The 13172-nt window shown below is 34.7% G+C and overlaps 1 protein-coding gene across 1 annotated transcript; it reads right to left on the bottom strand.

The window, feature by feature from the left end:
* Window positions 1-930: 930 nt before the first annotated feature.
* On the bottom strand, window positions 931-12662 carry LOC123692124 (lipoyl synthase, mitochondrial). The gene is made up of 9 exons (XM_045636781.1): window positions 12566-12662; window positions 9137-9256; window positions 8670-8862; window positions 7830-7963; window positions 6709-6865; window positions 5813-5870; window positions 3925-4077; window positions 2954-3075; window positions 931-2594 (listed from the first exon to the last, which is right to left on the bottom strand). Exons 2-9 carry the CDS (start codon window positions 9182-9184, stop codon window positions 2359-2361), a joined length of 1101 nt encoding a protein of 366 aa, XP_045492737.1. The 5' UTR covers window positions 9185-9256; window positions 12566-12662; the 3' UTR covers window positions 931-2358.
* Between the last annotated feature and the right edge of the window lie 510 nt (window positions 12663-13172).

The following is a 13172-nucleotide window of genomic DNA, read 5'->3' as shown; positions in this document are numbered from 1 at the left end:
ATGCGAATCATTTTTAATGCTTATTTGCTTGAGGGCCTTATCAAGTCAGTTGAAAATACCACATCCAAAATCTACAAGATTCACGACAAGTTACGTAAATTAGCCCCATTTTATGTATTCGTGGTGCGATGTGTTGATTTTTTCGCTCCCGTTGTCCGCAGTCGTGCGTACAACGTATGTAGCTGTGGCGTTTATCCACGTTTTTTCGTATATTTACACATATATCTTTATTAAAGATGTATGTGGTAGCAAACGAGAGTGAGTTGATTTTTTTAATTGGAGCAAAAAAGTTATGTTAGCAATCCTAATAGGTAAAATGTTAACAAATTTATAAATTATATGAAAGTAGCTTACCGCCCGCGGCTTCGCCCGCTTTGTCTAAAACCTAATAAATTATATACTAAAACCTTCCTCTTGAATCACTCTATCTATTAAAAAAAACCGCATCAAAATCCATTGCGTAGGTAGTTTTAAGGGACATAGGGACAGAGAAAGCGACTTTGTTTTATACTAGGTACCTATGTAGTGATAGTGATGCTTCCTGCCATAATCAATAATGTCGTAGATAAGGCATTGCAAATTAAACGATCTTCATATGTAACATTTTTAAACAATAAACTCAAACTCAAATGCTCATTAGGCAATAAGCATTAACCGTAGGTACAAGGGTTTTTACTTAGGGTTTTTATTTAAAAAAAACTCTTCTCTTCTTTATCTTCACTTTAATGCAACTGCGATTTTAAACAAAATAATAGTGAAGTGAACCTATTGAAAAAACTTTTTGTGCTATGAAACATATTCATTTCATCATTGTTTCCCTGACCTATTTCCTGTATTATACGTCATAAAATATAGCTTGTAAGCCAACGTTTGAAAATAATTTTTCTTATCAACTTAATATAAAGGAAGGTATAAAAATAAAAGAGAACATTTCTAACAAAATATTTTTATTTCGATCGTATTTACAGTTTCTCGTATTACAACTAAAATAACAACCAATAAAATAATATTTGGTTAACAACGAAAGAACTCATTACAACATATTATTATTATATAGATTCGATTATAATATAAACTTATAAGAGTATTATGATTTTAAATATTCACAATGTTAATAGAAATAATAAAAACATGTAGGTACATGCGTACGTACGTACTACGTAACCGTAAAAAACAAATCTGTCTTATAAAAATACATAGGTTTTTTCAATAAAAATATCATATTATTATGTTGTTGCAATTATCTCTAGTGTATCATCAATTAATTTTTTGCCCTTTGTTACAATTATTGCACGAGTATAAATGATCTTCATCGTTGAAGTGAAACTTCTTTATCGGGGTTGGAAAAAATGTAGTGTAACATTTTTTCGTTACGCGTGACATTTTTCCGTTACGCGCCATCTTGTTCTTATCCCTACCATGCGTGATTCGACGTATTTGTGTCAAGTTGCATATAGTAAATTATTTTTTGAAAAATAAGGTCATAAAGAAGTTTCACTTCTTACGTGTGTACACTAGTACACGCACACATTTTTTTTTTTGTAATAGATTCAAATATTTAGAATGAATTTATCACTTCAAAAAAGTGCAACAAGATCATACTTACTTTTAATGTGTCCAGCCGATTTTCGTGCAATGATTGTATTAAAAAGGTACTACACTAAACTACCTATATGTATATAAAAATAAAAGCTATTCTGTACATCAATTTGTACTTTTTACTAAGCAAGATTCACAAAAAGAGCATTTATTAAGTGATTTCTGAGTTTATTCATGGTTAACATTTTTTGAGCAACAGTTGATCAACAATGTTGCTAAATGCATTGATTAAATGTTGTCGCTTTTCGAGCAAGAACTTTTCAACATGCGTTTTTTAGTGTCTATTGATGATAATTCAACTTTGTTGCTAAACAAATGTTTTGTATTAATTATTGCGTTTAGATCAGTTTCACCTTTTTCCGGTTAAAGTCATCAGCATTATACACTTTCATACATTATCTATACATATTATAAAGCTGAAGAGTTTGTTTGTTTGTTAGTTTGAACGCGCTAATCTCAGGAACTACTGGTCCGATTTGAAAAATCTTTCGGTCTTAGATAGCTCATTTACCGAGGAAGGATATAGGGTATATAACACCAACAGGAAAGGAGCCACGCGGGTGAAACCGCGGGGCGCGGCTAGTCATAAATAAAATGTTTGTCATTACAACTAATGTATAAGTTTAACAGAGGATAGCCAGAACTTTGATAGAGATACACTTTACCGTATTTTGTGTCAATCTAATAGATAAGCTAACCAAAAGATTTCCGAAAGTTGAGAAACCGATAGTTATGGCACATAATATATTACTTCTCTGGTCAAGCAGTTTTAACCTTCCGATCCTTCAAGAGGCTTGTAATAAAGAACTCCCCTGCCCTATACGAGGATCGAACCAACGGCCCACTTGCTGTATAAAGGAATCCCAGTTCACTCCCTTTCTGTTCCCATTGAAGGAATTTAGCGGGAGTCACGTATTCGTGCACTTTTAAATGGCGTTTTGTTGGTTGCATGTATTGACCGAGTGTGAGACAGTCTACGCCGGCTTGTCTGAGATCTGAGGGAAAAAAATGTTTTTTAAGAGATTTTTATACTATTTACATATTGTGAAAAAATAATAAATACGATCTATTGAACAGTCATAACAATTATTTATAAATTTAATAATTGCCTAAATTGAATACTTAATGTGATCTTTTTTGAGCTAAAAATAGTGTAAAAAATTTATTCAATAAACAAAAATATTCTTTGAAATCATAGAATACATTTTTGTTTTGTATAGCTTTTCTGATCATATTATGTTTTTGCGTGCAAAATTAATAAACATTTATTATCAAAAAAGTTCTACTAAAGGTATTTTGCAAATTCAACTTTAACTCATTCACACAAGGTTGAATCTATAAAACAATATGTTACCTTTCATAGTCTGTTCCACTTGTTCATCCGACTCTCCAAGGCCAAGCATTATCGATGATTTCGTTATTAAGTCTGGATTTATTTCCTTCGCCGTTTCTAGAACTTTCAATGTTTGACGGTATCTGTAATGGAGATATTGTTTATGGTTTTTTAATAACTATTTTTAGATTAACGTAAATTTACGTATTTAGTATTTTGATTTATTTCTCCTATTTTAACTGCTCAACTGATTTTATAAAAAATATATTTAATTATTTAACAGTGGTTTCATTTTCGAACCGGTGGCAAATACGTAACTCAAGAGCTACGAAAAATAAATCCAATAAATATGTACAATCTATCATTTATATCAACTAGATAAATCGATTCTATATATACTTTTTAACCAACGTTCCCAATAACGACGAAAGTTAGAGCGGCCGTACACGGGCGGCTCGAGCAGTTAACGGCTGAGCGACGTACACAGACTGCTCGAGCTGTCGGTCGTTGACTGCTCGAGCTGTCGGTCGTTGACTGCTCGAGCTGTCGGTCGTTGACTGCTCGAGCTGTCGGTCGTTGACTGCTCGAGCTGTCGGTCGTTGACTGCTCGAGCTGTCGGTCGTTGACTGCTCGAGCTGTCGGTCGTTGACTGCTCGAGCTGTCGGTCGTTGACTGTTCGAGCTGTCGGTCGTTGACTGCTCGAGCTGTCGCTACAAACCGCGCAGTTGACGGCTTGAAGCGGTCGCAACTGCTCGAGCAGTCCGTGTACGCCAGTGAATGAATGTCTAGTTCACCGCGCGGTCGCGGCTTCAAGCCGTCGGTCTTAACTGCTTGAAGCGGTCCGTGTACGGCCGCCTTTACAATCAAAAGCGTATTTTTTTTTTTTAATTTCCAAAAGCAACTTTACAATTATACATTACTCTTCTGTAAAATATTAGCAAACATAAGCAATTAACTTAAAAACGATAATTTTAATAAATAAAATCCCATACCCAGCTCTTCTATCCCTGACAAAAGGCGTCAACCGTTCGACCGTTTCAATATTATGCGCGAATACATCCAAACCACTATTTGCAATATGGGCTATACTATCGCGATTGCCGCGGAAATCTGGTACCAGGCATTCCACTAGGATCTCGCTGTTTCTGGAACAAAAATATTTATGAATATTATTTTAGGTCCTTAAACGTGTACCTAAGCAATTTTTAAACAGAAGGACTCAATATTACAACTAGCTTAGGGTTAGGTGAAAAACACGAAAATTCCACGTCATCATCGATTTAAGTGCCTATACTCAAAATAATTTAAATTACCAAAGTATTGTTATTATATCTTGACAGAAATACATTAATTAAAAACTCCTATTATTCGCTTATCGATCGTTATAAGAACACTTGTAACCAGAGGCGGCTCGTGACAAAATTTTATGGGTGTTCACTTGAAATAAAACACTGAAAATACATGGTGTAAATCAGTACAATTTAATTAAAAAATTACTTATAAAGGAAATGCATACGTCTTTCTTTTTGGTGTGCAATAATATCTATAACTTGACACAATCTATTAACCTTCGTAAAATATGTCTGTTTTCATCGACACGGTCATTGAACTCGCGTATTGACTTTCGGTACGCGGAATCTAATGCTTTACGAATGTCTTGTCGTTCGATAGACGCTAATTGCAGTTCATTCAACAAATGGTACCTACCGAGATTGTGAATGTTTTTTCATCTTGATTGAAAGATGAGCTAAGTCGTCAACGCCCGTTTCATTCCAAGCACTCTCACCTCCGCCGGACGCGCCCGCTTCAAATAAAAGACACGGAAAACAAAATATTTTGTTGCTTTCATGTTCATCACAACCACACAACCACGGTGTTTTCACATATTGTTCGGATTTATACACACGCGTATATGTTTTCGTTTTTATCGTACATTTTTGCGTAAGGTCAAGTTCAAGCCGTGGCGGTCCCTTAGCTTTCAATTCAAGCCGAATTTGTAACGTTTTAACACACTTTTTAATGAACGCCACATTATAATTGACCATTTTAACACTCACAAGTAATACTGATAACTACAGGCTATTTCAACAGTCAACACGTATCTTATGATTTTAATTAGAAAATTCCCGAATATACATTCGCGCGCGTACAGTCAAGTTGACTAGAGTGTTTGTTTATATAGGCAACGTCGCGCGAAATCGCTGTCTTGTGTACGGGCGCGCGGTAAAAACGAACCGGCAACGTTTGCGGGAGCGGCGCTCCGAATTTTGCTATTTTTTCATAGAAAATCTTCTATTTCACGCGCAGGACTCTGACAAAACTATCTCTTTCACTCCTATTGGATTTCGTATTAGAAAATGTACTAAATATTTTTTCATTGGAGCGCAATCGTGAGCGCTCCGCTTCGCGCGTTTTATAATACAGTATTATACCTACAGGTGTATGGAATGATGGATATATTCATTGGTATTGCCAGTAGTTTTTTACGATTACGATTGATTTTAAATAGTAATAATTAATATTAATAATGAAATTAAGGAGTATGATTTTATTATAATTATTTATGGGAGTTCACTGCACCAGCGCTCCTTAGGGCGAGCCGCCTCTGCTTGTAACAGTGTATTTTTTGCTTTGCTGAGTAGCCTCTAAAGTTAATTAGAAAATATAAGAATAACACATAATGAATACCTATTTTATTTTTTATCATTTTGACTAAAGAAAAAAGTGAGCAATGTTTATCTTTCAGTGTATCAAACATATATAACTGAGTTACTAACATTAGCTTATAAGTCACGTACTAACATTAATTGATCTCTGTTATCTAATTGTTTAAAAAAATAAAAAAATTCGATAAATTACTTTAATTTGAATGCAACTTACTGCCTTTTTATCTCCTTCACAGTTTCCGCAATATGCGCTGATCCGCCGTCCGGTAAATCTGAAATGAATATTAAAGATTCTGATATTTCATTTCATCACAACCAAATTCAAGTATAGTTACAACTTACAACTAAATGCAACATGAAATATGTTTTTAAAATTAATCTAAGATAGAATTCTAAATCTTGCTACAGAATATCGTTCGCATCGTTATTTCATACATTTTTTCATATACATAAGGCATTAATTTGCGCCATCACCTACTCACGAACATCAATTTTCCTTGCCAAGTCGGTTTCCCAGAACATAGCATCCTTCTATTTTTATAAAATACTAGCTTTCCACCCGCGGCATCGCCCGCGCAGTCAAAGAAAAACCCGCATAGTTCCCGTTGCCTTGGGATTTCCGGGATAAAACCTATCCTATGTCCTTTCTCAAATTTCATGAAAATTGGTTCAGTAGTTTAGGCGTGATTGAGTAACAGACAGACAGACAGAGTTACTTTCGCATTTATAATATTAAGTATGGACTAGCTGCGCTTCGCGATTTCACCCGCATGGCTGTTGGTCTTAGCGTGATGATATATGTATAGCCTATCTAACACCGAGAGAATTTTTCAAATCGGATCAGTAGTTATTGATATTAGCGCGTTCAAACAAACTCTTCAGCTTTACAAACTCAAACTCAAACTCAAACAATCATTTATTCAATTAGACTACTATTTAGTAGCACTTTCAAATCGTCATTACATAAGTATTTTTAACATTTACCACCGATTCGGAAAGCAGTATCTATGGAGAAGAATCGGCAAGAAACTCCATAGTTGCTCTTTTAAAATCATATAAATAAATACAATATTAGTATAGATGAATATATAAATACAATTATTTCCTCACCATCCCGATCCACAGAAGTAAGCACGATATACCCCAACCCCCACTCCTTTATCGCATGTGCTGTGTTGAACGGCTCGTTGGGGTCCAGCGGTGGGGGAGCGCGGGACGTCTTCACGGAACAGAACATGCAACCGCGGGTACATGTATCTCCCATTAACTGGGGAAAATTAATATTGAATTTGAATTTTATATTTTTGATTTTATGGCATTCAAATGCTTAATAAATATAACTTTATAATTTTTTTCATTTCAATGCCATAAAATAAATAATATCAAATTCATCAAAAAGGTCGTGTTCCATCGTTAAAATATTGTATTCATTGAAAAATGTTTCGTGTTGGTTGAGATGGTTGTTAATCATATCAATAGATGGCGCGCGGTGTGTTCCTTAGACACATAAAACTGAAAAAATAGAATAAAATCGATTGCTCTGGCGGGTTCACGGGTGGCTGAGTTGGTCAGGCGTCCGCCCCGGATTGGCGTGAAAGGATGAGGGTTCGTGTCCCGCCTCGTGATCGAATTTTTTCTATTCTTTATAAATTTATATTTATAAAGCATTTGAATGCCATAAAACCAAAAATATCAAATTCAACAAGGATTCAACGTCTTCGTCGAACAAAACTTGCATGCAGTGAGAGCACGCGTCATCCATAACATTCAACATGATGTCTAACGCTGTGAAAGTTACTGCGAAACTATTGTTGAACAACATTGTACACTCTCTTATTGACAGATATAAACTGACGATGCTCTATAAACAAACAAATTTCCACGAGTCATGTTGCAAGAGCTGGCAACGTCGCGCGCGTGAAGGCAAAATCGCGTGAGTTAGCAACGGTGCGTAAACTGGCAACGTCGCGCGAGTAAACAACATTGCGTGCGTGCTGTCATCGTTGCGTGCGTATTGACAACGTCGCACGAGCTTACAAAGTCGCGCGAGCTGGAACGTCGTGCAAACTAACAACTTCGTGCTGGCAACGTAGCGCGCGTGGCAAAAACAAAACTTTTTTTTTAGCTTCAGCAAATTGATCGCTGCCTCTCAAGCTGACTTGCAAACCTAACTAGTTATATTGGTTAAAATAAAATCATCACTAAATTCAACTACATAAGCATCATTTTACCATAATAGTAGCTGTAGATGTGCCATGCTTGCCTCCGCTCCAACATTCTCCTATATTCGGACATCTAGCCTCTTCACATACTGTACTTAATTTCAAACTTCGTAATTGCTCCTTTAATGCACTGAACTTTGAACCTGTAATAGTAGAAACAAAAATGATTATATGTACATTTATCAAATGTACAACACTTTTTTGCATAAATTTTTTTATCATTATGTAATAGGAAAATGCTATGTCAGCAGTTAACATAATATTAAAAATTAATAAAGTCTACATATTAATAATCATAAAGACATTATAATAAAAATAACAATGTTATTGTTTATTTTAGTTTTACTAAACATAAATAGATTCAAGGTTTCATACATTGTTTCATCAGAAAACATTTTTTTTTTTATATGTATGATCATTTTTATCAGTAGATTTATAATGTTAATCTATAAAAAAGAAAACATTCTATTCAATTTGTATATTATGACATCATTTATAACTTGTGTTATATATTCAATTGCTTTCATCATTAATAGATTTAATAATAATGACGATCAAAGTTCATTTGTTGTTTACTCACAATTATTTTTAACTAGCTGTGCTCCCCAGTTTTACCTGCAGTGCTCCATTCATGTTGGTCCTAGCAAGATGATATATAGCCTAAAGCCTTCTTTGATGAATCTATCTAACACCAAAATAATTTTTCAAATTGGACCAGTAGTTCCTGTGATTAGCGCGTTCAAACAACCAAAGCTCTCCAGCTTTATAACATTAGTATAGATTTGGTTTTCTTTAATTAATGATTCACTTAGCTTATAAAGCTGCAGTTAAAAAAAAGGAAATCAATACCTGTAGGAATAGATGTTTTCAACCAAGGTGGTAATCTCAATCTCTCCGACTCTCCCCTTTCTCTTTTAAGTTTTCCTTCATAGTCATCCCATGTTTTTGGTCTGTCCTCTGCAATGAAATCAGCCAAGCTAGGCCCCTCTCGTAACTTCTCACGAATTGCGTCAAGCTTGTTTGTATGCTTACATCTATGAAGCTGAAAAAATACAAAATCATACGAACTAAGAGATATTTGACGCATTTTTTTCTATAATTAACAAACGAAAACATTTCAATTTGAAAATAACCTAATCTGTAGTTGATAAATAGGTGTTATGCATGAGAAACAAAATGATAAGTAAATGTATTTTCATTTCTAGTGAATTAGTTTAATGCAGATAAATTTGTGAAAATATTAGTCCATACTACGTTTAATTTTTTTCATAAATCATAAACGATTTTTGTAAACAATAAGTTAGACCAATAGGTACCTCATATGGCTTTGGAACAATCACAGATCTAATGGAATTACGAAACATTGCAACAAATTTTAGAATAACACGAAAAACTAAAACATTACATAAAAAACATTTAGACCAAATTCCAAAATTGGACGTAGTTAAGCAGAAAGGACTCAATCCACAATAAATGACTTTGGAGATAATTGCGTTTGAAGTTTCTGATGTAATTTCTCTAACATTAAGTTACATTTTACAGTTTTTTTCTCGTTATTATCAAGAAAATATTATGTGTTATTTAATTGGTCATCAATATAGTAATATATTTTGATTATATGTTAAGATATTAAGTAAAGTGTGGGTTGAGTCCTTACAATTAAACTTAAGTTTACAAAGACAGGTATTTTTTCTAACTTTCTCAGAAAGGACTCAAAACTAACCATCGACTAAAAAATGGGTTATAAAACAAAAAAAAACAAGTGTTTTTGTCAAGAAGTTACATATTTATTGACCTCAATCATAAAACTAACGGAATCAGGTATAAACGCCATAAATAAGAATAAAATATAGAAAGAATAGCGAAATAATCAGCGTGTATATCAATTTCTGTCATCATCTAAGTTAAAATCAAGAGTTGGCCCGTATCCATCAACATCTTCGTTGATAGAGCTACTTCCCATAAGGGTATTATATAACTCGTGACAGTCTTGAGGTATTAAATTAAATAATATAGAGAACTATTTTGATATTCCTATTTTGTCCCCCGCAACAATCGCTACATAAAACTAAATTCTCCACGCCATCCCTCAGATCATTCTTAATAAAATTAATAAGGCACGAGCCTACTTCTTGTAACGTACACAACAACAACAGTAACGGGATAAGCAGCTTCAGCTTCGGGGTGAAAAGCTTGAGGATCAGAACTTTGACACGTTTTAATTATTTCACCAACCGTTATGTCGTTATGAACAGCATTTGTAACAATGGGTGGGTTTTCATTGTGTATTATTTGTGTGGTTCTGTCAGATCTAGTTGGATTATCGTGTACTATAGCAACATGATTTTCAAAGAAACCCTCTGTTATAGTTTCATTCTCCGACCTGTCACTCTCGGGGATTGCGATACCCTTTTTTTGCTTTACATATGAGTGCGATGCATCAGTTTCTGCTCCACTGTCAGGTACATAATCAGAGTCTGTATCGTCGTTATAGTCTCAGTCTTCCTTAAGGTTACTACATTTACTAATTCCATTACTTTGGCGTCTTTTTGCGAACTCATCATACTCATGCCTAACTGTAAAGAAATCTTCGTTTAGGGTTTCCAACAGCTCTAATGTACTCTGTGACATTGGCGGTATTGGTGAATTATTGTTTTCAGCTTCTTTCCGTGTAGTAAGAGGAGTAAGCGGAGAATATACTGGGGCAGCTGGAGATTCAACACCTGGCAAGAACAATCAAAATAGATCATTAGAGTCATAGCAGTCATTGGTATCTTAGTCAGCTTATTTTCTTGCGTGTTTGAATAAAGAAGAATACAAAATAGAAGTCACTATTTCTGACTTACATGTCGTAACTGCTTTGCTTTGGCTACGCAAAAAGCCATGTTACGACTTACATGTCGTAACATGGCTTTTTGCGTAGTCAGAAGCGGAGTCAGTGGAGAGTATGCAGGCGCAGCTGGAGATTCCACATCTAGTTGCATAAGAATTTAATTAATATTTCCCATAAATTACTTCAATTTACAATAACATTCTATGTAGGGAAGTGATATACTCACCTGATCCCACAATTTCATTAGCTTTAATTACCGCCAGACTCATTGAAGGGCACAAAGGATTACTTGCATCTTTAAATTCGTCATCTGAAGATATTAAAATAGAAAAGACCATTGATATCTGTATTAATTTAGGCCTCTAATTCATTTCTTGGACAATTTATTTCAATTACCTACCTTGGCAATTTATGTCTTTGGACGAATCAGCTTCAAGTTCTGACGGAGCCCCAGATATATTTCCATCTACAAATTGAGAATTATCATAGTAGAAGTATTAAATTAGTAAATAGGATTATTAGTACTCCAAGGGTTATTAGTGCGCATAAGCTTAGTAGGTGCAATTTTATTATATTATCAGAAAAAAAAATAATGTGATAAAACCAAAACGAAAGCAAAAACAAAATAAGAGTGTTTAGTACAGCAAAATTCCACAAGCATTGAATCCTGCCCTGCCCGCCTTGCTCAATCATGCTTTATTGATTGCAAAATAATTATAGTATTAACAAAAGTTTAATAATATTATCACGAACATCGCAAACAAAAAAGTTGTAGGTACCTATCCTACCTATATTTGCAGGCGGCTGCACCGTAGTTTTCGCAGCAGAGATCTCTTCCATATCTTCTTCTCTGTTCATCGTAATAAGTTAGTTACATCAGATTGTTAGAACCAGTTTAAGTAACGAATATAATAAAAAAGTGACAAGGAATCTTATGTAGCAATGTATGTAGCCTTATACGACAAAGCAAAATTAATTATTTGAGGTTAGAAATAAACCTGGTGAAAAAGAAATACTTACCATCTGGTAACTCAGATTTATCGGTAACCTTATGTTCCAAGGCATTCAACAAAATTCGATCAATTCGTCGCATCTTAATTCACATTTTTTGTTCACATACATATACGAAATAAAAATAACACACGCGTCACGCCACACAGGCAGATTTCGAGAAACTGGCAGAGTTGCCAAATTTTTGCAATATTTAGTAGACAATATTTGTTTTCAAACTTGTTACAATATTTAAGCCTGTTGCCTTATTTAAAAAAAAAAGTAATTTGAAACCTTGCAACTAAAATAGAAATTGATGAAATATTACTTAAACCAAAACAATAAAATAACACAAATATTTTAAGTTGTTTCAATTAATTTAAATGTTAATTTTTGTTACCTAGATTTATTTCTTACAAACGACTCATTCTGCTTGAGCCGTCGATGGTAAGTGCGCAGTTGATCAAAAACTGTTTTTCTAAAATATCTTAAGTGTTTTGAGTCGTTTCTGGCAAACAAAAAAATATATATTATATCAGTAAACTTATATCACAGAAACGACCCAACCTGCTTGAATCGTTTCAGGTATTTGATAAAATGTTATTTCCAATCAAAATTAATTCTTAATAAGGATCCAAACTGTTTGAGATTATTCTGGTTTATCGACTTTAAGAACATACTCACAGAAAGGTCATTACTCAGAAACAATTCAAGTGGTCTGAGTTAGTTCAGCAAATACGTTTTGTATGCTCTTCATACTGTGGGTTGAGTTGGCATAGTCAGAAAAACTAGTTTACATTAACATTAAAAAAATAGGGATTTTACTAAATGATAGATTCTACTCTCAGGAGTATGATGGCATACATAACTCAATTTTGGCCAAAGTGTGGATTGAGTCCTTTCTGCTTAACTACGTCCAATTAAAACACAGATGTTTTTGACATCAGACATTCAAAATTCATTCATGTCGTCAAAATGACAGAAGTCTGAAGTCAGAACTTATCATTTTTGACTTTGACCCTTTTCTTCTGTATGGCAATAAAACAATTTGATTTTTGGCACACGTTTGGCACGTTTAAGGTACAAGTCCGAGACGGGCCGCAGACCGCAAACTGCAACAGCAAACTGCAAGCGACAGCACTTGTTTCTATGAACATCTATGAAATTGATTCCAAGCGCGGCAACACTGCTGCCTGCAGACGCAACGCGCAGCCGCGCCGCAGCGACCGCAGACTGCAGTATGCAAATGCCAATTATTGCCATGGCAACTATTTGTTTATTTATATTTTAATTGGTGAATTCTTATGACTTTTGCGTTCTGTGCATTGTGCAGCCACGGCATGCAGCCGCAGTTGGAATAGCGAACGCAGGCAGCATTGCGGTAACCGCAGCCGGTAGCCACAGTGTCGCCTGCGGTTGCGGTCTGCGGCCCGTCTCGGACTTGTACCTTTAGCAATGACAAGAAGCTTAGCAATGATAATAATAGTCTATCTAGAGTTTACAGTACTAAAAGTGTAAAATGAGACACT

This window comes from Colias croceus, chromosome 5, assembly GCF_905220415.1.
Source record: "Colias croceus chromosome 5, ilColCroc2.1".
Classification (NCBI taxonomy): Eukaryota; Metazoa; Arthropoda; class Insecta; order Lepidoptera; family Pieridae; genus Colias; species Colias croceus.
The sequence above is the reverse complement of the archived record's forward strand: the minus strand, read 5'-3'. Positions and strand labels throughout refer to the sequence as shown.

Excerpts from the sequence above, each read along its gene's own strand:
- LOC123692124 (XM_045636781.1), bottom strand. The coding sequence starts at position 9,184 with ATGTTTCGTAATTCCATTAGATCTGTGATTGTTCCAAAGCCATATGAG. Across the intron at positions 7,964-8,669 it reads GAAAACATCTATTCCTACAG|GTTCAAAGTTCAGTGCATTA; the intron begins GTATTGATTTCC and ends CTACTATTACAG. Across the intron at positions 5,871-6,708 it reads TACTTCTGTGGATCGGGATG|ATTTACCGGACGGCGGATCA; the intron begins GTGAGGAAATAA and ends TATTCATTTCAG.